This window comes from Podarcis erhardii, assembly GCF_964252035.2.
Source record: "Podarcis erhardii genome assembly, chromosome: 2".
In the NCBI taxonomy this organism is placed as follows: Eukaryota; Metazoa; Chordata; class Lepidosauria; order Squamata; family Lacertidae; genus Podarcis; species Podarcis erhardii.
In genome coordinates, this window is record NC_138498.1 from 23,283,453 (window position 1) to 23,310,951 (window position 27,499).

Here is a 27,499-nt window from a genome sequence, read left to right on the forward strand (position 1 = left end):
ATTTGGCAGAGTCAGAAATCTAATAAAGAGATTGTGTTAAGTACAAACTGCACCTGTTATCTATATGGTGCGGTTTAAAGTCTGAAGCAACGGGGTCATGCTACATTATGATGTATGATATAGAAGCAATGCTTTTACTTCCATTAATGCAGCCAGTTTTAATGCACCAGAGGTTTAACAGATGTAGTGTCGGGGGGGACATCCTGTGTGCTCTGGACTCCAGTACAACACAACGTTTTGGTAAAAATATAATCGGTTTAGGGAAACTGAACCTATGTGCAAAAAAATAGAATACATACTGTACAAAGCACCATTACAAAACTTTACATCTAAAAATTAAATCTGAAACACAACTGAGTACTGTATATCTGAATCCTACAAAATAGTCACTATATTTAAAAAACATTCATTTCTGAAAAGGAAGCATGGAAATGTGAGGTGACATCTCTCTTAACCATTTAATGCATCTCTCTTAACCACTTAATGCAAATTTAGGATGGATGAAATAAACCGTGTAGGAAGAGGGACAAGCTGGAAATAAATATTCACATTTAAATCTGGGTTGAAAAACCAAAGGTCTTAACATAATATTGGGTTTAGCACTTGTTGACGGGAAAAGTGGCATGGCTGTGGGACTACACTCAATGGGTCTAGAGAAGCTTCTGACAGCTTGTGTGATTTAAAGCATTTTAATGGTTATGCAGATAAGAAGGCACTCAGGAGACCCGATATTCAATTTGCATCAGTCTGCTCAGCGTAGCAGTCAAAGCAATATGCAGAAATGTTCGTGTTTTGCCTATTAGAATCAGATTTTGCAAAGTTAGCCCTGTAATGACGGAAGAATCTCTGGACACGATGTGTTTAAAGCAGGACGACAATGAAATTGCTCTCAAGTTTTGATCTCAGACCTGACTCGAGTCCGCCTTATCAAAACCCTGTAACGCAAACTCCTTCCCGGAGACCTGTCAGTGCAGTCTGTCACAGGCTCTCGTTAATCATTCTGTGGTTATTAGGCTACATCTCCTTATGAAATAATACAAGATATTGTAAGATGAGCAGTGGAGGCCACAACATTCAGCACAATCTGATGCAGAACAAGAGGCATCTTCCCATGAGGTAAGGGCGAGGCTATCATCTTGGATCAAGTGATAATTTTTCAGAGAAGGAAGTACACAGCTGACAAGCAGCAAGTAAGGCCTGGTACAAAACATGGTTAACAAGAAGCCCTACATCAACCTGTGCACAGGCAGAATGACAACTCCTGAAAGATATGCAGAACAGTAGCACGGCTGTGGATATGGAAACCAGTATTCTACCAGCTTTTAATTTAAGACAACAGTATAGAGAAATCAACGCAATGCTATTCCTGAAACCTGAAAGAACAGTGGAAGCAGATGGATCTTCTCCGATAGAAAGGATCGTATCTGCCAGCCTAGAACCAGAGCAGATTCCCTAACTGGGGCTTAGGCTTGCATTCCAAAATCCGCCTTAAGTCTACTCGGAGCAATCAATGTAGACTTACAGTTCTGCTGCAGTCCATGAGCAAAGGAAGACGAAGTCAGACTTAGCTTTTCCAAATGCTGGACAATCTAATCCTAAACAGACCACCAGTCACCATTTTTTATTTATTTTTACTATGGCTAATTTGTGTAATTGCTTCATAATTCAATACGACGTAGGAGCGAGGCTGTTTCGGAACCAATGCAATAAATGGAAATGATTGTTCACCCTCGCCTCTCCCACTTCTACATCTTGAGCCTACAAGACTGGTTGTTAACGTACAACCTGCCGGATTCAAGTCAGAGCAGCCTACACACGTCTACATCTAGCGAATGTCCTTTTGACTTAACTTGCTTTCTCTTATCCCAATTTTAGACAAGGGAAAAGGCCATCTCCAACAAAATCTTCAATATAAGCAGAGCTGTGCTTATAGTTTTCAATCTGTTGCCTCCATATACGTGGCACACTTGACTGATCATTCACACAGAAAAAGTGGGTGGTTTTAGATGGTTACTTGTGATTAATTACTACCATATGCCTTGCTGTTGTTTGTCATTCCTTGCTTTTGCACGAGAAGATGAGCAACCAAACAACTGGGCTGACAGTTCGCTAGACGTTCTCAATGTTGTTCAGCGAGAGCTAGTTTGCACATGCAAGTTCCGCTTTCCTCTCCACACAGTTGGGTACATAAAACTATGAAGAAATATCTGTGCTTGCCAGTGTACCAGAAACAACCAGCAATGATTTCAACAAGAGAAGCTGCACTTTTCACAGCAACTAAACACACTATTGCAAAGAGAAGTGTACTTATGAGCTATCCCCAAGTTACAAGCTCAACCACTTTAGTTATTGGTATATAATTCCTTGCATGACTGCCGGTTAACAGTGCAATATATATCATCTAAACGTGCCCCCTTTATTTTAACTATTTTGCATATATTCACCCTCAATGCAAGGATGATTTCTGGGGTGCTCCAGTCAGCTATTTATTGGAGCACATCAGAAAATTTACAGAAGCTCTGCTTTTAAGTCCATTGCATCACTATTTTTTCCCTTAGTTGTAGCTAGCACAAACCCATATGTCACAAGCCATTTAAAATAAAGACGTTTTAACCTGATAATATTGTTTTGCAACAACTAATATACAATGCAGATTCATTGTATAGGAACAGAAAAACTTTGGTTGGTATGACATCCACAGAGAGTTTTGAAAAATGAACTGACGACCTGGCAGAAGGCTGTTGATATCATCAACATACATTTAGGAGTTTACAAAATGCAGCAAGTTCCATTTAAAATGGAAAGCAAATTAAAAAAAACCTCAAGTATTGACTTTTTACAAAAACGCTCATTTTAAAAAATGCTAGATGCTTTAAAAAGGGGGGGTTTCCACATTTACCACAAAGTACTGTACCAAATACAGTGCAAGTTAACTCCGACTAGGATTCTGCTAAAGAAACTGGACAAGAGAAAAACAGGAGCCAAAACCTGTAATTCATGCTTGAGAAATATAAAAATCCTTACACAAGTAACATTGAAGTTTAACTCATAACAGAGAATTAAATCATTCACTATAAGAAAACACAGTTTGTACGTTAAGTGGCCTTAATTTAAAAGGGTTATGATTTGCTTAGCCAATTATATGTAAAAATTAGAATAATCAAAATATTTTATTTAAAAAAATAGCAGGTATAGATGCTGTTCAGTATCACATGTTTACTTAAGTAGGCTGGAACGTGACTTGTACCGACAGCTATATCTTGGACCTGTGAGAATAGAAATCAGGTAAGCAAATAGATCAGATCACCTTTTACAAAAATAGTAGTCGTCTTTTTGAGAGAAGAATACTGCTGTTGAAAGGAAGGAAAAGTCAGCATTCTGTATATTCAAGATACTTGTTTTTAATAGCAGCTGAATGATTCCTTGGCAGGAGCCACAGGACATTTTCTTGAATGAAGAACTCCAAAAATTGTCCTTTCCCTCATATCGTCCTAAAGTAGAAAAGGGAGTGGGGGGGAAGAAGTTTCCTATATTTCAAGCATTTAACTGTGTCATGGCTGAGGAGAGGATTTTCTGCTTGACGGAGTATAAATACAGTCCCAGGTAAGTCTGCAAATGTTCATTCCACAGCAAACCCACATGTTTCTTCAATGGCGGTTAGCAGCTTTTCATAGAGCTTCTCATAGCTTTCATAAGGAGGAATGTCTATTCGATTGAAGCTGCATGCAGAGAACAAAAGCTTTAATAGGCTTTCAATAATATATACATACCGAATTTACGTAATAAGTAATATACTTCAAGCAGGCTCCTACAGTTAAAAGAACACAGTTACCTCCCCCACCGCTAACATTGTCTTCTAAATAGAACTATGCCTATGTTGATCCGTTTTGACAAAGAATTAAAAACACACATGGTGTTTGTAAGTAATGAATGGATAAAGACTGCTGGAAAAAAACAGTTTCCCACAAAAACGTAACACAGAGAATCTACTGATGACTAGGCTACGACATGCAGAAAGAAAAATCATAAATGCTTATTTCTTTCTTCTAATGGTTTAGATGATATACTAATTATATGCAGGTAGATTATTCATAATAACCTATTTCTGAAGCTGGATTATTAATGAATTTCTTCTCTAATTAGTTGCAAATTCAATAGTCTTCATGTAGAAAAGAATGAGCATAGTAATGCATCTATAAAGCTTACCAAGTGTGAGCTTTTGGCAGGTTATTTGTGCTAGCATCAATCTGGTGAATTGTGAATAGTCTTGGACCAGCAGCACCTATAATTGGAACAGAAATTGGGCATTACTGTCCAGAACTTTGGAGCACAACCAAAACATGTAAAAGACTGGGCAGAGAAGCAAGCTTTGGAAGGTGACAGACAAAGCAGCATCCATGGAGTGTGACCTGTACATCTCCAATTTGATACGTGCCGATTTAAGGCTTTCTAGAACGTATTAGAAAAGTGAATACTAGAAACCATATACCCCCAACCTTCCATTCCTTTCAGTAAGTGCAAACGATGGCTCTGATACACAGACACGCAAAGGGCTTTTGACTGCCCCTTACCATGTTACAAGAGCTGTAAGGCATAGCTGTCAACTTACAGATTTGAACATAAGGGACCAGCAGCCTCGAAAATAAGGGATCAGCAGCCAAAATAAGGTATCAACAATTACTTTGATAAAATACATATTTTGTTGCGTGCAAATGGCTTTAGATACCTATTAGGTCCATAAATTACCATATAGCATATATTCAACACAAAAAAACAGCAACAATTTGTTGTTGACAAAGGACAGCTGGACATAGGGACATAGAAAGGGCCCCATTACCTTCAGTAGCTTATTTAAGGGACATCATCAATAAGGGACAGCAGTGGGACATGACGCTGGGATAAGGGACTGTCCCGCCAAATAAGGAACACTTGACAGCTATGCTGTAAGGTAGGCTATCTTAAGAGGCCTTCTGAATTGAGTGCCATGTGCTGCCAGGTCTTATAACAGCCAGAAAATCACACAGAGCCAGGAACAACAGTTATCAATATATTTATGATAAAATGTTGCAGTAGTTGGACTAGTAGATGCATTTGGAAAACCAGGGCATCGGGCATACCAAACAAAAACACACACAAGCCTACAGAATTAAGACTTTTGACGGAAAGTCATAGCTATGCATTTCATAATGTACTCTGAATATATCACAAATGTTACAAAATTGAAAAAGCAGTAACTTGGGACTGTGGACAGCGATTCAAAAGAAATTTGCTTTTGTGCTTTTTTTTTTTAACCTTGTAATGCTTTGAAACCCTGCAGAGGTACTCTGGATGACCCAGTCACAAACTGCAGTAATCGGGCTCTCCTTTCTTCATCAAAGAGCTCCACGGCTTTCCAAAACCACTTCACAATGTTGCTGTCTGGCGTGCAGTGTTTTAACCTGGTGTTGGCCTTCCAGTCATTAACATCTATCTTCCCAAGGCCACAAATGATGAGCTGTTCATAACGGTACAAATATCAGTCAGTGGAGGACAAAACTTTTCTTTTTCTTTTCTTTTTTTTAAAAAACTTTTGTTATATGAAATGTTGGCCAGTAGGAAATGACAAGTCAGTTTAAGCTTGCAAAGTACATAACCCTAGTTTTCTAAGTGGAATAGCAAACAATATAGTCAGCTTTATCTGTGCATTATAGAAGTCTTAGAAATAAGAAACAGATTTCACCGAAGGTGAGCAGCGAACAGATCCTGATCCACAGCAAGCCCTTGCTACCCAGGCCCCTTTTGGCTTATATGCAGGTTTCTTGGGCTGATTTTTCCTTCTCCCACACATTCTATTGCTCTACAACTTTCTAAACCTACAGCCATGCATCTCCATCATCCCTTCCCAGAAAGAGGGTGAGAGGGGGTATTATAGCGTGCAACATTTAAAAGGGTTGAGATGAGTGGTTGGGAGCAAGGGCAGCAAAGGGAGAAAGGCAGCCTAGCCAAGAATAAGGTCTTCATGGGTTTTGTATAGGGGAAATGGGTGTATCCATGTGCCATTATCACCCCATCTCTCATGCACTGTGAATTCCCCTCCTGCCCCAACCAGGAGCAAAGCATATAAAAGTCTCATGCCCTGCTTGGCTGGCACACATGCACAGGATAGTAAAAATGAGAGGTGTGGGTTTGCGCCTCTCTCCTGTCCAATTATTGTCTTCCAAAGCAACTACTCTATTCCGAACTTAAAAATGGAAAGTGTAACACTGGTGGTCAACAAAAGAGGTTTAAAGACTCTCTCAAGACAAATCTAAAAAAAATGTACTATAAACACCAACAACTGGAAAACACTGGCCTGCGAGAGCTCCAGATGGAGAACAGCCTTTACCAAAGGTATCATGGACTTTTGAAGATGCTCAAACTCAGGACAAAAGGGAGGAATGAGCTAAGAGCATGCTTGGCAAATCCTCACCGTGATCAACTCCTGCCCGGAAACCTATGTCCCCACTGTGGAAGGACGTGTGGATCCAGAATTGGCCTCCACAGTCACTTACAGACTCACTGTTAAGACCGTGTTCATGGAAGACAATCTTACTCGGCTATGAGTGATCGCCGAAGAAGAAGAGGGCAATGAAAGAGTTCCCATGGGTGTCTTGCATGTTCTGTGCTATCTTCAGCAAATGGGACTAATAGTAGGGTGGCTCAGACACCCTCCCCAATATGTTCTCTACAGGAAATAGAATATGTTTATCTATGGTTACCAGAAAATACTTTCCTACAGAGACACATTTTAGTTTCCAAGATATCCTTTGACTCACACCGCACAATTTAGGTTTTTTTCTGCCCAACCATTAAGAACTACAAAATTTTACTATTTCAACTTTTATCATCCAGCACTTATTGCACAATATTAAGAATCTGTTTCTTAAAGGAATTGTAAAACACTCAAAATAATGCTAAGGGTAATAAAAAATAGCCAAAGTATGTGATGTATTCTATCAAAAATAGCATTTTAAAGTCATTAACTAGCAAGACAAGAGTATTATTAAGAAGCCTGTCTACAAAATGTAAAGAAAAAAGGAATCCCAACCCTTTGGTGATTTGGTATGTTAACCATGGTTATAATTACCGTATTTTTCGTCCCATAGGACGCTCCGTCCCATAGGACGCACCTAGTTTTTTGGGGGGGAAATAAAGGAAAAAATTTTTTCCTTTATTTCCCCCCCAAAACGAGGTCGGGGAAACCAAACCAGGTCGAGGAACAGCGGGATGGCGGCGCTGCGCCTCCCTGCTGTCCCCCAAGCTTGTGGGGCTGGCCGATGTCTGCCCGGCGCGCGGGGCGCTCTGCTTCAGCGCGCCATGCCCGCCGGGCGGCAGGCTGCTATCCACAGCGTGGGGAGCCCTACAGGGAACTCCTGCAGGGCTCCCCACGCTGCGGATGTCTGCCCGGCGCGAGGGGCACTCTGCTTCAGGGTGCTCCTCGCGCCGGGCGGCAGGCTGCTATCCACAGCGAGGGGAGCCCTGCGGGGAACTCCTGCAGGGCTCCCCACGCTGCAGATGTCTGCCCGGCGCGAGGGGCGCTCTGCTTCAGGGCGCTCTTCGCGCCGGGCGGCAGGCTGCTATCCACAGCGAGGGGAGCCCTGCGGGGAACTCCTGCAGGGCTCCCCACGCTGCAGATGTCTGCCCGGCGCGAGGGGCGCTCTGCTTCAGGGCGCTCTTCGCGCCGGGCGGCAGGCTGCTATCCACAGCGAGGGGAGCCCTGCGGGGAACTCCTGCAGGGCTCCCCATGCTGCAGATGTCTGCCCGGCGCGAGGGGCGCTCTGCTTCAGGGTGCTCCTCGCGCCGGGCGGCAGGCTGCTATCCGCAGCGAGGGGAGCCCTGCGGGGAACTCCTGCAGGGTTCCCCACGCTGCGGATGTCTGCCCGGCGCGAGGGGCGCTCTGCTTCAGGGCGCTCTTCGCGCCAGGCGGCAGGCTGCTATCCGCAGCCTAGACAGCCCTGCGGGAACTCCCGCAGGGCTGCTTAGGTTGCGGATGTCTTCCTGAAGCCTGGAGAGCGAGAGGGGTCGGTGTGCACCGACCCCTCTCGCTCTCCAGGCTTCAGCGAAAGCCTGCATTCGCCCCATAGGACACACCCAGATTTCCCCTTCATTTTTGGAGCGGAAAAGGTGCGTCCTATAGGGCGAAAAATATGGTACTGCAAATCCTCCATCCCTAGAAGCATTGGGGATCAACTTTGCATACGCAAAATTTAAGAAGAATGATTTTTTTCTTGTTACACTTGATGACCTAGCATATCATTAATGTACTGACCTCTAGCTCCTTCTCATCAAATGTCTTCAGCAGATGTTGTGGGATTACTTCATTAAATCCCTTCTGCAGAGCCAGAAACTGAGCTTCAATCCCTCGTAAAAATCGCCAGTTTACATAAAGCCTGCAAGAAATTACAAGTCCTATTTGCAAAGGAGTGTCTTCCCACTCAACAACTTAGATGCTTGATCCCAAGCTGCAAACATTACTACAAACTATTCAACCAAGCATCTACATAGACAGGCTAGAGGCCGTGCAAATGTTGTTGGAATAGTTGGACTAAAACTCCCATCAACCCCAGCCAGCGTAGTCAGAGATAAAGGGAGTTATAGTTCAGCAACATCTGTAGGGCCAAAGTTAATCAGCCATTAACATGACAAAAGTCACTCTATTAATTTAAGCATACCGTATTACCCTCTGCACAGAGCACTGTAACAGAAACCTTTTGGGGTTTTTTAAGACTATAGTTTTTGATACCTGACGTATTCCTTTTTACTCTCCTCTGTGACAGGAATGCTTTTGCCATTAGGTTTCAGTTCATGTTGTATAATTTCACCGTACGCATTATGTTCCACACAAAATGTATGGTCCAAGACTCCGGTAGTATCGTTCTCACTGAAGTAGAGAAAGCAAAATTATATGAATTCTAAACGTCTCAGGCATACCTAACCATACATCCTATAGCCTGCCATTAAAAATATATATATAAATAAAATTAAATAAAACACCAATCAACCACATATAAATATATAATATATATAAATATATAAATAAAACACCAATCAACCACACCAGACCCAAACCCAGACCCTCTCCACAGATGAATTACAGACACCATCCAGTAGCCAATCCATGGTGGCACCTCCGGATGCTGCACCCCCCTGCAATCCCTACACAGATCTGGCTGACACAAGCCACAAAACCACAGCTCGCCCCTATACACGAAGCCAAGCCAGAGCACAACTAAGTACAGTACAGCCATCTTCTCAGGAAAACTCTTCACAAAGTTCAAGAGGTCAAGACACAAAGACTTTAACAACTAATCCACACCTAATGACCCACCTAAGTGGTACTCAGGATATCACTCAAGAAATCACTCAAGATATCTCTCAAGTAATTAAGGAACAAAAGAAGAAAAGGCACACTAGCCTGGGAACTTCCTCTCTGCCCAGAACATTGGAGGCTATACACCACACCCCCTCTACAGTATTTATAGGAACTCAAACACTGAGATCCTGCTCTGTTCCAGTAACAAGAAGCCGAAAGCACCAGCCTGAAGATGACGAGTGAGACCTCGTCGAAACGTCGCCTAGACACCCCAACTTTTACACGGGAAGACACCCGAGGACACCAAAACCTGCATAAATAAAATTGCTTATACTGCCTCTATGAATCCAATACTTTGGAGGGTGTGTATTCTTTAACATAAAAGTACCCCAAAATTATTTTATTCCATGATAAAAATCCCCTCCGATTACAAAGCTTGTGGAATGCTCAGAAGTAACAAGGGAGGATAGACCCTATGTGCCAGGACACAACTAAGAAGAACGTTCTATAGAAGACTATGGCTGGTTCCCTAGCCAGTCCTATGCAAAATACACACACATACCTCAAGTCACCCCATCGTGGCTCAGATTGCCTAAAACTGGCAGGCTTCCCCAATGGGGCTACCAAATGTGTCACGTTACATCTGTCCCAGTCTTTCTAATAATGATTTGGATTAGAAGACTTAAATTCCCATGGCTTACCTATAGTCCCCCCCCCCAGCAACAATTCTATTCACAGCCTGCCCATTTATAGCAAATGAATTAAAGCAGAACACAACCATTCTAAATAATAAGCATCATTTCAAAGAGATCAGTACATACAGTATCCATACTAAGCTGTTGTGAAGATCTGGGTCAACCAATTCCATGTCATCCAACGTAATTGGCTTTCCTAGCAACTGCTTGTAAAAAGGCAATGTGAAGCCCCCATCAATATAATGTCCGTGAAACACAGCCATCCCCATGATCCGTCCAACAAAATGGAAGTAGGATAAGTGTTCCTAGAATTGAAGGAAAAAATGTACTCATGCTGGGGTTCATGGCTTGATTCCAAAACTGATGAAGCATTCAGATTTTTCAACAAGAACCTTTTCTTTAGTATGCAGTAAGATTTACTTAAAAGTTACAATGAAGAGTCCGAAAAATAAAATAAAAAGCTTTAAAATATGTTAAGGTGCCTGCTTCACTTCCATCAAGACTATCTGACTATCTATCTATCTATCTATCTATCTATCTATCTATCTATATGAGACTGTACAGTCCCTATTGCAGGATTTGCTGTGCTGCATAACAATACTGGCTAGTGAGCAAGGGTGCAGCCCCTAGTGTTGTATAAACTTCCACTTTCACTTGAAAACACTTCCTCTAAACAGCTATTCTTAGGATTACAACACTTCCTCTTATATTTGACATCAAAATTTCCTGCTACAACTTAACACCTTTATTTCTTGTCTAAGATTTAACAAACCTGCAGCATTCATTAATTTTCATGATTATACCCTGCACTTCAAAGCAAAAACAAAAAGGGAACTCCCAAAGCAGTTTCTATCTGTTCTAAAAAAGAAGTTGAACGTCACTAAAGTAATTCAGATTTGCATAAAGCTAGCACACCAAAACTATTAAAAAGGAACTGCTGGCCACAAACATGGGGTACATTTCCATACCGGGTTAACAGCAGAATCTGGGTTTATCTGTAGTGTATAGATGTCATCACGTGAATACTGGAAGAGGCCATAATACGGATTCAGCATTTCATGGGAGAGCAAATAGAGCCATTCCCTGAAGAAAAGAAAACATTTTAAGGGTCAAACACTGTTAAACTGATGCAGAAAAACACAGGTCTTCAGTGATAAATAATTTCTTAATGAATGACAACAGAATGTGGTAATGGGAAAAGCATTTATTCACAACTCTCTCATAAGCACATTTTCAGAATTTCTTGTTTCAGTTTCTCTCAACTATGCATCTTGCAGACCTGTCCAATCTCTTTAGTTGTATATGTCAAAAGCTGTGTGCTGTATAACTGCACTAGCTATGCACAGTAATCGGTTGTGTGCCCTTTATTAACAGGGTGTTGAAGATGGGCTTGAATTGGGGGGGGGGGAATTTGAGGGGGCAAAAAGAAAGGAAGCAACTATTTCCGTACCTTGCACCAAAATAAAAAGATGTAAAACAAAGAACCACACAGGGAAGGAAGCAGTGACAAAGAAAAACTTACATAGAACGTGACTTACCCTCCAATAGGGTTGCCATATTTCAAAAAGTAAAAACCAAGACATCCCCAGAATTGTTGAGCTTGCTTTTTTTAAAGGAAACCCCAAAGCTGTGGAGCTTGTTTTTTAGACAAACCCCAAAGTTTGGCATGATGGTAACTAGAGCCCCTGTTTTGCATGCAAAAGTTCTCTAGTTCAATCCCTAGTGTCTCTGGTGACTGGAGAGCCCTGGTCCAAAACCCTGGAGAGCTACTGCCTATCTGTGTAGACAAGTGGTAGTAGGATTGCCATATTTCAAAAAGTAAAAACCAGGACACCCCGAAAGTCATTGAGCTTTTATTTTTTAAAAAAAATTAAAAGAAAAAACGTCAAGATGCCCACTATTTTCCGATTGACTTGCCTAAGATCCAGGACAAAGCGACACATTTTGGGAACCCCCCCCCCCGAGGCATCAATTCCGCCTTTGAAATCCCGGAAATGTCCGGGAAAATGTCCAGACGTATGGGAGACCAACCTTCTGAAGTTCCTGAGATGAAAATCAGGATGCGTGTCTTTTGGTGCCGCGTTCCCACGCAAGCCGGAGCATGGTGCCAAAAGGCACATCCCTTTGTGTGCCATGCCGCTGCACGAGTCAGCTGGCTGCTTCCCCTGCCGCAGCCACTACCTGGCAGTTGCTTGCTCCCTTACCTCTCTGCTCGCTTCCTCCGCCTGCGCCGCACCTCAGGCGGCCATGACAGTGGCGGCAGCAGAGGGGCCAATAAGAGGGTTGCGCACATCCACTCCAGCAGGGCTGGGCCTGAGAAGGCAGCGAAAAAAGGTCTGGGTGTGCCACACCACACCTTAGCTTGCTTCCTACTACAGTGGTACCTCGGGTTAAGAACTTAATTCGTTCCGGAGGTCCATTCTTATCCTGAAACTGTTCTTAACCTGAGGTACCACTTTAGCTAATGGGGCCTTCCGCTGCCACCGCTGCGCAATTTCTGTTCTCATCCTGAAACAAAGTTCTTAACCCAAGGTACTATTTCTGGGTTAGCGGAGTCTGTAACCTGAAGCGTATGTAACCCAAGGTACCACTGTATAAGATACCCTTGCAGGACCACTGCAGTTGCAAGCACCGGTTCATCCTCCTCCTTCAGCTCCATGGTGGCGCTGGAGGGGGGAAATGGGACATCCCAGAATCAAATCAGAAACCAGGGGGGCTTCTGAAATTCCAGGAATGTGCCAGGGGAATCGGGACTTGAAGGTTATGGCATGATTCAAGCAGGGGTGAAAAGACAATATTTTTTTAGATAAAGGGAGCAATTGTTGTCTTTCATTTATTAACAAAACATACAGATTTGCAAATGTACAAGAAGGAAAAAGAATAAAAAATATGTAAAGAAAGTTTTTAAGATCATTGTTCCAATCATAAACAAAGTTGGAGTATCTATATATTGTTAAATGTGAAACTTAAGAGCTTAATTGACATTCTAATTCACAGTTCTTTTGGAAGGCTTTAAATTAACTGAATACAGACCTTCTACTGTTTCAGCATAGTGTGAATAGAACTCTGATTGTGATATATATATAGCACCTTAGAGACCAACTAAGTTTGTTCTGGGTATAAGCTTTCGTGTGCATGCACACTTCTTCAGATACCTTCTTCAGATTGTGATAGTCACACTGAATGCAGTTTAATGCACTGTACTGAACAGATATTAACAGTATGCTGAAATATACCCATTACCTGAAGGACTATTACTTTAAAAGCTTAAAATTTAAAGTGCTAAATAAATTTGCTCCAGTTGGTAAATATTGGTATAGCTAACAGCAAAAAAATTCACAGAATTTCACAGCACTTCTGAGATTTACTTTCCTGGCACGGGTCACTAAAGCTCATTGCCAACAGGCCAGCTTATGCCAAATGGAATTGATGGCAGACTCCTCAGATCACCCGAGAGAACACTCCTCTGCTTCTGGTCTTTGGAATTGATAAGTAACTGAACTACAAGCATTTGTTCAACTATTAGGTGTCCATAATGAAAGCTGGAGGTAAATGCAGGTGCTTTGGAATTTAAGGAGAGGGAGGCTCATATCCTGCCAGTGGAGTTAGGGGGAGAAAAGAGAGAAAAGGCCCACTGGTGAAGTTACAAGAAACCCAATAAAAACATCTGCTGAGGACCTCTGAGCAGCGAAGTTGAGGGCAGATATTGAAGAATAAAAACTACCCCTGAGTGGCAGTCTTAACATATCTGGATGTAAAAAAAAAAGAATTCCGTTCAAACAATGTGATAAGAAATGCACCTGAAATCTGAAATTAATTGCCAACTTTCATCCCTGTTACCCTACATGCTTTGAGGCAGTTTTGGGCAAACCATTTCCACCTGCCCTAAACCAGACATCAGGTATGGGGCTGATAAGGGAAGGCCTTGGCTGAAGAGGGCTTTGTGGGCACTGAAAAGGAATAGTCTGTGAAGGAATAGAATTTTATGTCATTTTGTGGTGGGCTTCTGGTTGGAAAACTTGGGCTGCAAAATGGTTACTTTTGGCTTTAAAGAGTTTTGTGCATATGGGAATCAAAAGTTCAAGGAGAGTTAAAAGTGCCAAGGGGTATCTTGCTCACATCTGCACAGAAGGGTCAAAGATTTATCCTGACAATTAAGGGGGAATAGAAACACAACTGAAACACTCCTCTCCTCCTGATTCACTAACACATTTGGTGGAGAAGTGAAAATATTGTGCGTAAGTCAAGCTAGGAAACAGCCTAGTTGGTCAAAAGGTTGCGGAGTCGGAAACTTCAAGAATGAGAGTTGAGAAGCTGCAAGTGAGAAAAGGGCCGAAACGTTGAAAAAATGTTAAGAGAGCAGAGTTGGATACTACAGGAGAGAACTATGAAGGGGTGCAGAAGCTCAATTAAGGGATGCAAATTGATGAGTATTGGCTTAGTTAGGGAAACATTATAGAAGAGGTATAGCAGGATGCATATGTTTGAGCTTATGGATAACTATTCAAACTGTAAAACTAGTTCCCTCCTACTAAAGACATCCACTTGGTGGCAGTGGTGAAGAAAACGGAGGGGTTAGTGCTTGGGTGATTTGCTTCCCTTCCTTCTCATGTTCCAGGCTGTAGCTTATGCTCTTTCGCACAGTCCCTTTTGTGAACAGTAAAGCCACAGCACACTAAAAACACTTCACATAATATTGTTTCACAATCAGAGGTCAGAGCCTACTTGCATTGCTGATTCTGAAAATGTAGTGTTGCACTCCCCAGCCCTATTCTGTTACTTGGAATTGCGGCAACTGAATGTTTAGTCCAAACACACAGCAGAAAAGATCTCATGGTATGCAGCAAGCAGGGAAAAGTCATTCCCGTTTCCTTGTTTGTTTGAAGCCTACACGAACCTTCCTTCTTGCAAGAAATTATTAACACAGAATGCAATTCTTAACACTGCAAACCTTTTTTTAAAAAATTAAAAATTGCAAACCTTCTGTTCTCTAATCTATACTAACTAGATGGGAAAAAATCACAACATATTGGAGCCAAGATTCCATTCCGGGAGTGGAAGACGACCACCATTCACAGAACAGTTTTATCCAGCCTGTTACCTTGAAACGGATATGCTCAACAGAGTTGACAGAACTCTAACATAATCCGTTAAACCCTTACATGCAACAATTGATTTCCCCATTATTAATCAAATTTTACCATTTGTAGTATGTTGAGTGTTGGCAGATAACATGCCTTGAGTCTCAAGGTCAGTAGGACCATAAATTACTTCCGACCATAGAGAGGTTCTTTTGAGAGTAAGAAAAATTGTGGCTCATTTTCTAAGAGTAAATATATACTAATGCATTCATTCCTGACAATCAAAATAAGGGGTTGGGCTTTGAATACAGGCTACTGCTAGAGATGAATGAACTTGGGGAGCCAGGATAGGGGTAGGGAGAGAACCAGCATGCCTGTTTTTCCCTCTCTCCCCAGACTTGCCATATATTGCTGAGCTCTGCTGTTGTCAGGGCCTTCAGATCAATCTCCAAGTATCAGAATTTATTTCAACAGCAACTCTGGATGCTGCTTGATCCTGGTTTAGGAGGCAGACCTAAGGCATTTTAGGTAGCACATTATTATTATTTACCTGGCAACTCCTCCATAGTCAAGGCCTTCTTCCCCACGAAATTTTATCATTAATCTCTTCCACAGGTCTTTGGGCCTCATCTTCATGACTTGTCTGTAAGACTCCTGGAATTACACCAGATAATACATTTATCAATATTATCATAGTCCTTACTCTGATGTTCCTCTGCTCATGATCCTAAAGAAAGAAAAAATCAGCGTATCCAAAACTTACAGCAGGTGGCATCATAATATATAAGCAGACATGTGAGGATCTTTTGTCATTGCTACGTGCACTTAAAAATGCCTTTTAACCTGCAGGGGTATCTTGCCCATTTTCTTGCACAGCTTACATGAATTGCTAATGTTTTGAGATTATTCTGGGTGTACTTGAAAAGTAGTTTGGCATAATACGTTTGTGGTGAGAAGGTTTTCACAATCCCTGCTGAATGAGAACACAAGGAGCAATCCTGGTCCAACATGGCTGGATGTTTATTCCTTACAGCCACAAGAAAAGGGGGCAGTTCATACATCAGTGCACCGAAACCATCTCAAGTTTGTGCAGCCTGATTCTATGCCTGTAAAATTCAGGTGCTTGCTTTAAATCATGAATAGGCAAACTCAGGCCCAGGGGCCGGATCTGGCCCAATCGCCTTCTAAGTCCAACCCATGGGCGGTCTGGCCTCCAGCATGTTTTTACATGAGTAGAATGTGTGCTTTTATTTAAAATGCATCTCTGGGTTATTTGTGGGGCATAGGAATTCATTCATTCCCCCCCCCAAAATAGTCCAGCCCCCCACAAGGTCTGAGGGACAGTGGACTGGCCCCCTGCTGAAAAAGTTTGCTGACCCCTGCTTTAAATTATAGATTGTGCTTCCAAGAAAGCATGTATAGGACTGCAGCCTTAGATTCAGTAAAATGATGCCTGACGATACATGAATGATGCCTGACGATACACGAATAAGATTCAGCCTCCTCACTTTATCACATTGCTCACCATGAAATCTCAAAAAATGTGCTGTAGTTCAGACATTTCCACATAATCTTTGTCCATTCACATTGCCAAAAAAAGCAAGAACCATTCCGGCGGCAGGATGTTCCGCTGCATTATTTAACACCTAAGATAACTCTCCCGAAAGTTACCTCAAAAATTTCTTCCCTGGAGACTTCTATGCGGCAGTGTCCAGCTTGGGGCTGCTGCTGGGATAGCTCCTGTCTCAGAATCTTGAGTTTCTGCACAAGGTCCCGCTTATACCTGGGCACAGTCAGGCACTCGGCCTCATCTGGAAGCTGGCAAAGCGATACTACCTGCTGCTGCTGCTGCTGCTGCTGCTGTTGATCCTTAAGTTGGTTCTGGCGACTGAAAAGAATGGCAGCTGCTGTCAGTAATTCAAGACTTCCCATTATTCCTCCCCCCCCCCAATAAATTAATATGCCTTTCAACCAACATTTTGAGGCAAGTGTAACAATGGTTTCTATGTGAGTGTCCTGCTTTTCCACTAATGTTTCCTAAAGGAGACTAAGAACATATCCATCTGTCTGTCTTGATCGTTTTCAACCAGCTTTGAGGGGTTTCTGCTAAGCAGATTGCAGCACCATATTGACAACCCGCTGCTCAAAAGCTCTTTCATATTTGTTTTGCATGTTTTATTGTTGTTCATGTGAATGTTCAGGGTTAGGTCGAGGCACAGCCAATTTAAATTTGATACAACCTTACATTTTAAAGAAGAATTTGCTTACAAAAACGCTTGTACAGAACATTGGACAAAGATTGTACCTGGGCTAGTCAGGACCATAGGATTGTAGGCAGAATGGTAAGGTGAAAAAGGAAACAGATTGACATGCACTCAACAAACACAAATAAATGGCTATTTTTTATTAGATGTTCTAAAAAAATGTATTGAAGTGAAGTTCAGGTTGCAACTGGGGAAGGCGGGGAAGCTTTCTAAAAAATATTTTCTACGTAAATGTTCCTGGAGATTTGTCATGCCAAAGTTTGCTGCACAGTATGTTCTGCGCAGGGAAAGGAGCGTTGAAGTGGCTGCAAGGAAAGCAATCTCCAGGTTAAATGGTTCAGCTTAATCTGCAGTTCTGCAAAATTCTTCAACACACAGGTCAGGGCTGCACGTAAACTCAGAAAAGATGTAAAATTCTGCTATGAACAGCGGGCCTCGGCATCCTTACTGAAAGTAAAAGTAGCTATGTTGCCTACAAGAAAAGTTGGAAAAGCCATATTAGCGCAACAAAATCTTTTTTGGGGGGGGGGACACCATTGTGTGTTCCTTTTTCCCAGCAGCCCTTAGTACCACCTGAGATCTGCATAGCACTTAACTGTGATTCATTGTGACATGCAAATGAAGCTCTCGTTAAGGGTTTACTGGGAATGCCCAGGTTGCTCCTGCTTCACTCTGTCCTAGTGTTGAGTGTGGGAAGTGAACCACAACTCCTTGCTTAACATTATGTCCAAACCAGGGATTGCAATTTGTTCTGCTCCAAAATAAACTGCAACTGGTAAGACAATGTTAGTTCTTGGGGCTTGGCTAATTGGTCCACATCCACCATGAAGATCTGTTTCCAGCTATGCCCTTGGGTTGAGGTACAGTGGGATTGGCTTATATTTGCCATGATAATGAGTCATGCCTTTGCTCAGTTATCCATCCGTCTGCCTGGACAGCAGACCCTGAGAGCACTTAGTATGTCAGCAACAAATTACTTCCACCCAGTCCACTTTATGCTGAATAATTTAATAATTGGCTATTATTTTTTTTTACACTGAGCTCTGAAGTTTCTGTTCTTCCACTCCCCAATTCTTAAATTTAGAGTTCCCTAAATTTTACACTGCATGCTAAACTTACGTACTTTGAGGTTGGACAGGCAACTGAAGCCATGTATAATTTCACTGAGACAGATGCATTTGTTTTTTTAACTAATTTAAAGCTTTGGATATATCGAAACCACAAAAATGATCTCCTCTTTAGTGAAAAGAAGGGAGAAATCATCTTCACATATCTTGCCTTACTGTAGCAGACAGTAACACACACTGGAGAAAATTTATCAGACTGAGGACTTTGCTGATGACACTATTGGTTGGATTTCTGAAATCCTTTCATAATGAAAGACAGATGTATGAATGAAAAAGCTTAAATGTTGTAGCAAAAGGCTGAGAAGTGCAAAAAAGATCTGTGATTTTGCAGCTTGAGGTTTATCCTACTGAAAGACAACCTGAAGGTTGTCACAGCTATCTTGGAAATCTATAAGGATCACAATTTTATAGATGTAAATTGGTTACTGCTAGGAAACTGAAAATTAAAAACAACAACAAATGCAAATTACTATCTTAGAATAGTAATATATATTTTTTAAAATTACATTCTTCTTCAGTAGGTAACTACAGACTCCTCAAATATCATACATTATATTTGAATTCGCTCAACGTTCTAGCCAAGAGATGACCACAGCCCTGAGACTTTAATTAACTAATGTTTACTCAGAGTAGTCCCATTAAAATCAATGGGCCTAAGTTAGTGGTCATTAATTTTAATGGGTCTGAGTAACCCCCCCCCCGAAATTTCCAAAGAGATTTGATTCTGTGAGAAATAGCTTACAAAACTATGTGCATATTTGCACATAAGGTACACTAAGCATTTTCAGTTATACTGAAGACAATTTAACTTTTACTTTTTTACCTTCCACAGCCTCCCTTCCTATAAAAAAGTGGTGCCAGAGTCTCATCACTAGTCTAGCTCTGCGGATTCTTATGCCCAGTCACATTCTAGCCACCCAGCTTTTGTGGAGTATTTACTTAATGGTATGCAGGTGTTTCCTAAAATAGCATTTAAAAGGTGTTAAAGCGAAGAACAATGAAATAAAATTCCAGGAGTGTCTGAACAAACGGATCGTTCTGTCTAGACAATGGCAATTTTGATTTATATAGTCTCTTCTGCTTTTGGAAACATGGCTAACAGAGTAAAGCAAGGAAGGCATTAAATGCAAAGTGAATGGAAAGAAGAGCTCAGATGGTGACGACAAGGCCATTTTATTGCCCTATGCGTTTCAGATTAAAACTCTTCCTCGAGGGCAACAATCAGTTCTTTCAAAGTGAAACCAAAAAATCTTGTCTACCAAGAATTATTTCTAAGCGCTTATTTTGTATTGGTTTAAAATATTAAAGGCAGACAATGCAAATCACTAAGCTTCTGTAATACCTTGTTGTATAATTATTCTTCCACATATTCCCTCAATAATATATATTTCAGATTGCTTCTCCCCAGGACTACAAAGTCTCAAGAGATCTTAAGTCAACACAAAGGAGTTATATAACCGAAGGTGGCAGAATCAACCTATTGCACATTCCCAGAGAACCACTTTCGTGCTCCAAAACATTAATCTGCATGTGCTGGTGACATCATGAACTCACTTTAGAACCAGGTGCAAGTTAGCCGATAGCCGTGGATCTGTGAATTGCGTTGTTCTGTTGTTATGGTCAACAAAATAAACTCTGCCTGTTGCTGTATTCCGGATCTCCCATCCAGGAGGCAGAGGACCAAGCTCTTCACAATTGATGTTGCTAAGATCCCTGCAAAAACAAACATAAAAATGAGAGAGAGAAAAAAAAACCCTCAGCATTTGGCCTCTGAGCCAAACCAGTGTAAAAGTAACATTACAATTCCATGAAGCCTGAGAGTATGCATTGTTTCAGAAACTTGATCTATACAGCTGGAATGTCTACTCTCAAGGAGCAAGCCCACCAAAGGAAATGAAAAACGTACTCTCAGAAAAACATCCCGCTACACTGGTCTTGGAAAAACTGTTATCGCGTAACCTATGTTTTTTGCTTTAAAAAGAAAATAACTACATCGGTAATTAATGGGATACTGACTTAAAACGAAAACAAAATCCTTTTTCCTACAGGAGCTGCATGTTCTTAATGCCAGTTTTTAAAGGACATCGGAATAGTTCTGGTTTTTTTAGAAACAGTGGGAGGCGGACAGACACATTTGTCAATACCGGCGTTTTCCATGAAGATTTATGCATGTGTGCCACAGACAATTTTCGCCAACTAAGAAAACTAGCCACTAGATGTCGTAAAAAATCATAATCCCAGAAGGGTTGTGTCCAGTTATTGCATGACTAGAAGGCAATCACACAGTCAGGTGGAATCTACAAACATATAAAAACCATTCTGAAAATGGTTTTATTTTAAAAAATACATTGAATTTTCCATAAGGCTCACCATCACTATCTAGTGTCACATTGTATGTTGCACTTAAAACACACTTAAAACATTTTATTTGCAGCTGTGTAGCAGCTGAGCCCTCAGTCTCTCTTTCCCTCCTGTTCCCCCCCCCCCCAAAAAAAATGCTCTCCTGGGGAGTAGGGAGCCTGAACAGAACTGCTGTGGAAGGGGAAGAAATTGCCTCAAATCAGGCAGGGGGATTTGGGGCTAGTGATTTCAGGCACTCTATCACTAAAGCTCCGTATAACACAGTTTTCACTGTACAGGACCTCCCAATCTACTAGAGAGATTAAACATCCTAACCTGTAGCAATGTTTATATCATTCATATCCTATCTTCCCTCCAAGGAGCTCAAGGTAGCCTACATGGCTCTCCCCCAAAATTTTGCCCTCACTACCACCCTGTAAAGAAGGGTAGGATGAGAGACAGGGACTAGCCCAAGGTCTCTTAATGAGATTCATGGTCGAGTGGGGATATGATCTCATCAGTCCAAGTCAAACATTCAGATCACTACACCATGCTAGTGCTGCAAGGAACTGAACAAGTTAGCTCTAAATATGTACACAGCAGGTGATTTACCGAAATTATTTTATGCCCGTGAAATTAATATTAAAAGAAAAAATGCATAATCAACATTTCAGCAATCAGTCAGCGCTGTGCATACTGTTAAAAAATATTTGAATATTCTGTGCCCCCAAAAAAACCTCCCTTAGAATTCTGAGGCAAGTAGATTAAAAGTATGCAAAGGTTCTGCACAGGTCTGTTTTAAACTGCTCACTTGACACAGAAAGGGAAAGGATGGAAGGCACTAAAATCTAATCAGTGAAAAGTCTTACTCCGTCCCTCTCAGATCTCTGTGAATTCACTAAGCACTGCAAACACTACATTGCTTCAGAGTCTGGGGCTGTAAGCTTTCTGTTTCTCTTGCTTTAAATTATATCAGAGCTTCTTAGGAGTCTGAATTTTCTAATACCACTTCCAAAATCTGGGCTTGCACAGGTTCATAGATAACATACCTCCTGCCAACAGGCTATTATAGCCAATGTATATATTACTAATTTGATTTGTACAGCAACTTTATTTAACTTACAGCATCAAAGGGCAGATTATCCACTTACCTCGGTACGCGTGGATCATGCCACGTGCTTACACCAGTCTGAGTATGTAGGAAATACACTTGCCCTTGCTGAGTTGTCCTTTGCTCTGTTCATTCAGACGTGCCAATGTGGAAACAAAAGATTACTTCGTTTACTAGTGAAAATCCCATGTAACAGGTTAACAAGTTCACAGACTTGAAATAACTATATAAATTCCCTTCCCCTTGAGATTTGTCAAAACCTGAATGTCTTTGAGAAGAACAGTTAAAAAGACTTTCGTGCTTGGTCTAGCTTTAATAGCAAGAGTAGAGGTAGCTTAATTTTTAAACAATATATTTTCCCAGTTGGTTAGTGTATTCTGGGCTGCATCCAACAAAATTGTCCCCTTAGCAAAACGCGTTTCTGCCGACTCAGCAGGACATTTCCCCCTCTTTCCCCTGTACCCCTCATCTATTCTGGGGGTTTCCCCTAATCCTCTGGAGCAGCTTGGGGTGGGGTTGAAACTCTCACTTTAGAGGTTAAGTTTACATGTATTCGCCTTATGATTAGATCATAGGGCAGGAGACACACATATACACAGAGAGGAAGATTACGTGGAAACACTGAGCCATAGCAACAGAAGTGAAGTGCAATTTAAAGTGGGTCTCAAAGGATTTTGAAATATTTTATGAACTGAAAATTCTGAAGAATTTCTTTGGAAGTCAAGGGTAGTATAATAATGCACGAGTTAATTTTTCCTGAGAATTTTTAACACATATGGAGTTACATTCTTAAACTGGTATCAAAAGTTAAAGATAAAGGACCCCTGGATGGTTAAGTCCAGTCAAAGACGACTATGGGGTGCGTCGCTCATCTCACTTTCAGGCCAAGGGAGCCGGTGTTTCTCCACAGACAGATTTCCGGGTCATGTGGTCAGCATGACTAAACCGCTTCTGGCACAACAGGACATGGAAATGCCGTTTACCTTCCCACCACAGCGGTACCTATTTATCTGCTTGCACTGGTATGCTTTTGAACTGCTAGGTTGGCAGGAGCTGGGAGAGAGCAACGGGAGCTCACCCCATCACATGGATTCAAAGCACCAACCTTCCGATCGGCAAGCCCAAGAGGCTTAGTGGTTTAGACCATAGCACCACCCACAGCCCTAAACTTTACCTTTCCCTAAACTGGTGTAACAATAGAGGATCATATTAAACAGAAAGTTGGAAATTTGCATATTTATGGCCATACCATAAAATACACTGGACTGGATCCAGATTGAATTAGCGATTGCTAACTTGTCCCATTAGTTTCAATAGGCCCAAAGTAACACACTTTGGTCTGTTCCAACCCATTGCTTTGTACTATAGGATATGTCTAGGTATTTTAAAGGTGTTTATTAGCCTTCAAGGATACAAGGAAAAATGCAACACCAAAACTTTCTCTCAAAGAGTGAGAAAAGCTTTGTTTCTTGTATTTCTGCACTGCCTTTCATGCAGTGGCATTAATGGTGGGACGTAACCTGGAAGAGGTTAGCATTTAATGCAGTTCTCTAAGGCCATTCCCAGTTCCCTCATATCATCTATTGATACTCTGTGCCATATGCCTCTATCACCATCTGCAGCAAAGGCTCTGTTCATTAACATGTCTTCCTGGATGTTTCATTAACGCCTGCCCATTTTATTCCTCTACAATGTCTATACAAGGGATTGGAGAGGTACTCCAACCAGAGCCAGGTGCAAAATACAGTGGTACCTCGGCTTACATACGCTTCAGGATACATACACTTCAGGTTACAGACTCCGCTAACCCAGAAATAGTGCTTCAGGTTAAGAACTTTGCTTCAGGATGAGAACAGAAATCGTGCTGCAGCGGCGCAGCGGCAGGCCCCATTAGCTAAAGTGGTGCTTCAGGTTAAGAACAGTTTCAGGTTAAGTACGGACCTCCAGAACAAATTAAGTACTTAACCCGAGATACCACTGTAGTGGCTCATCTGGGTAGTCATAAACTAAGAATTTAAAAACTGGGTGCTTCTGAGCCTAGGAATTTGTGATCAGACCAAGTTCTCAAGTCCTTTCATCCAAAATCCCACACCAAGTTTTACACCAAGCATAATTTAGGTGCAGAAAAGGTTTAAAACTGTTGCTATTGCTACATAATTACGATTCAGAAACCACTGCAGCCAGAGAATGTTTTCTGTTCTGTGAGCACAGCTACCAGAAGCTGAATTCAAATAAAATATTTTAATCTTTATTACCAGTCCCTCAGACATGCTTAATTTGGGAATGCATTTCAATTATAACACAGATTTTCCTACACATGTACATTGGAAAGCATCTACTTACAACACATGATAAAATCTTAGCACAAGATATAACAGGAGTGTGCTTTTCTGGACAATAAACATAAATTTGTTGTTTCGTTTTTTAAAAAATAACATCTTTAAGCCTTTGAGAAAGAAACATACACAAAATGTGTTATGCTCTCTCTTGGTAATATCACCTATTCCGTTCAAAAAGTTTTCTGTTCTTTCCTCGCCTTGCACTGAGACTGATTAAATTAGAAGCCTGAGATCTGGACTAGTGAATTTCACCACTCCATGGTTGAAGGGAAAGAAGCAACGGGCAGAATAGGAACTAACAGGATTTTTCTCTCACACAGCAAAGCTCCAGCAGTATACCATGGTACATACAGTAATTAAATCACCAGAGCTGGACTGGGGCCAGTATCATGAAAGCGTGAAGGGGGAAATCCCTCTCATTAGATCTTCAGAATAATAGTCGTTTGAAGTACATAGCCTTTGAAAAACAGATAGACAGATAGTTACGCAGTTTTAGAAATGCGTACCATATCCTTCCGGTAAATCTGGAGGCGTATGTAGATGGGTCCTGCTCATGTAATTCCTGTGCCTCTGAGACCTCACTCTTCTCTCTGCTAGCCTGGGATCTGATGCCTGTCCACATGTCGCGCCATTTATTCCTGTAAGCGGTGTGTTCTCATCCACAAAGCAGCTCAGTGGTCGACCTGGACTTGAATATTCTGATGCTGGCCTGTTAACAGTAATAATGTTTTTGAGACCTCTCTGTTTTAGAGAACTGTCTCTAAACCATAGACTGCCAACCGTTTTGGATGCATGGGGCAATTTGCAAACGGGAGAAATTGTTCTAGGCAACCACACACCCACAACCGTACTCTCTGGCTTCTTTCAAGACTCATTTCATCAGCAAGGGCAGGGAATTCTGAGCAAAGTCCTCTGTGAGTACATGCATGCCTGCGGTCATCGCACTGGTGACTCCTAAACTGTGGGTAGCTTCAATTAAAAAGTTATGCATCACTGATATAATACACATGCCGAGGCAACAAACAAGTTTGGATTCCTATGCTATTCAGAAGCATGGTAATAAAAATCAAGTGCCACTTGTGGCCACAAGATGCCCAGAGCTACTTTGCAGAGAAACATATGCCCTGCTTGTATCCTATTACAAACGGAGCAAGTGGGAGAGCGTGCAGCGATAAGGGACCTGACAATATATTCAACAGATGCACAATCTAACAACATAATAAGTAATACTTAAAAGCAAGTAAGGAGCCAACAGAAAACTGATGTGTGACAACTAACGTACAGACTAATTCTCACTGAATGAAATAATGGCCTGGCAGCAACTCAAATATGGACCAGTCCCGATTCCCAATTCCCTTCTCCCATATTACTAAATTACTTTCCACAAGGAAAACTATACTAACCTGGCTCATAACCAAGTGTCATTTATCTAATACAAAACAGTAATGCCAACATTGCCTTCTTATTTTACAGTTTTCATTTGTGAGGGGCAGGGAACCTTTGGGGGCCAGTGGGCCAGAACCCTATCTGTGGGGCAGGGGTGAGGGGTTTGTGGGAATGGCCTTGCAATATAAACTCTAGTCAGGAAAAGGTAGATAAAGATAAAGAACCCCTGGATAGTTAAGTCCGTCCAGTCAAAGGCGATATGGGGTTGCAGCGCTTATCTCACTTTCAGACCGAGGGAGCTGGCGTTTGTCCACAGACACTTTCCAGGTTATGTGGCCAGCATGACTAAGCTGCTCCTGGAGCAATGGAGCACCATGACAGAAACCAGAGCGCACATAAACGCTGTTTACTTCCCCACCACAGCAGTACCTATTTATCTACTTGCACTGGTGTGCTTTCAAACTGCTAGGTTGGCAGAAGCTGGGAAGAGCAATGGGAGCTCATCTGGTTGCACAGATTCTAACTGCCAACCAAAGAGCCACCTGTGTCCCATTTATAAACTCTAGTAATGCATCGCAAGTCCATTATATCCACATCCGACTCTGTAAGAGGGATATAGGAAGGATTTACATTACAGAAGCAATATTTGGGAGGAACCTCTATTTGGTAGATGTGGAACTGAGGTAATAACTAGCAACAATTTCAGGGAATGATGGGCTCCTACCAATTAAATCCACAAGAAGCCCAAGTGCTCAGCTTGAGTCACTGAAAAATTTACTGTACAGTGTTCTCTAATAATTCTTACCGGGTTGGTCGCTCCCACTGTGTTGTTCGTGTAATATGATTTAAATACTGAATTCTTCCAGAGGCCGTCCTCCTTTCTTCCCAACTAGAATTATACATTGAAAGAAAATCACCATATTTAGAAGAAGTTTGTTTTAAATAAGTCTTTAGCCAACAGAAACCATAACATGAACATTACGTTTGGCTAACTATCCACACTATTTTTATATTACTCATTTTTATTTAAATGTATTTTTACAAAGATAAAAAGAACTATACAGTTAAAAATAATGTTAATGTTACAGAGACAAGCCATAATATAGGGCAGTAGTTTCAGGGCTACTAATCAACTTCTACAACATGGCTACTACTAAACTTCAGAAGTGCCCAACTACTGGTACCTCCCAAATCACAGGAGAGGACATTCCTAAGGGTAGGAGCCACCAGGGATAAGGCCCTCTTTTATGTTGCCAGTAGGTGGCATTCTGCATATTGCAGAATGCACCATCAGAAAGGCCTTCTCCATATATCTGACTGTATGGGGGCTGTACAGAGAAGGACAGTACTTTAGCTAACCTTGACCCAAGTTGTTCGGGGCTTTACAGTGCCACCTAGAAGATCATGAGGTTAGCAGTGCATATATCATAGTTGCTGAACTGACTCTATCCAGAAAGCCGGCGGTTGGCAAAGCAACCATAGTTAGTAATAGGTACTCCTTGCTATCAAGGTCATTCGCCCATCAACTGAAAGTGATAAATCTAGCAGCACCCCCAAATCACATACCTGCTCTTTCAGGGATAGCAGTGCTGAGGGTAAGCAAATATACAAGTTACTGGATGTGGGGACTTACTGTGTCTATCTTATCAGGATTTAGTTTCAGTTTTATCAGGATTCACACACACACCCCCTACAGAGTTTCTTCTAATGGTGAAGTTGCCTTTTCCAACCAATGCTGTCCAGATGTTTTGAACTTCAACTCTCACCAGCCATGGCAAATGTTCAGGGATAATGGGAGTTTGTAGTCCAGTATTTTGATGAAGTT

The 27,499-nt window shown here is 41.6% G+C and overlaps 1 protein-coding gene across 1 annotated transcript in view; it reads right to left on the bottom strand.

Annotated features, from left to right (window-relative positions):
- Positions 1-2,397: 2,397 nt before the first annotated feature.
- SMURF2 (SMAD specific E3 ubiquitin protein ligase 2) overlaps positions 2,398-27,499 on the bottom strand; it is a 69,513-nt gene continuing 44,411 nt past the window's right edge. Inside the window, exons 7-19 of the mRNA XM_081850039.1 lie at positions 26,480-26,563; positions 24,795-24,997; positions 21,990-22,074; positions 20,053-20,211; positions 16,779-16,995; positions 15,658-15,761; positions 10,995-11,109; positions 10,153-10,331; positions 8,762-8,899; positions 8,288-8,408; positions 5,293-5,494; positions 4,207-4,282; positions 2,398-3,719 (exon numbers count right to left, since the gene is read on the bottom strand). Of these exons, the coding sequence (XP_081706165.1) occupies positions 3,620-3,719; positions 4,207-4,282; positions 5,293-5,494; positions 8,288-8,408; positions 8,762-8,899; positions 10,153-10,331; positions 10,995-11,109; positions 15,658-15,761; positions 16,779-16,995; positions 20,053-20,211; positions 21,990-22,074; positions 24,795-24,997; positions 26,480-26,563 (1,783 nt within the window). The 3' untranslated portion in view covers positions 2,398-3,619. The remainder of the gene's footprint in view (positions 3,720-4,206; positions 4,283-5,292; positions 5,495-8,287; positions 8,409-8,761; positions 8,900-10,152; positions 10,332-10,994; positions 11,110-15,657; positions 15,762-16,778; positions 16,996-20,052; positions 20,212-21,989; positions 22,075-24,794; positions 24,998-26,479; positions 26,564-27,499) is intronic.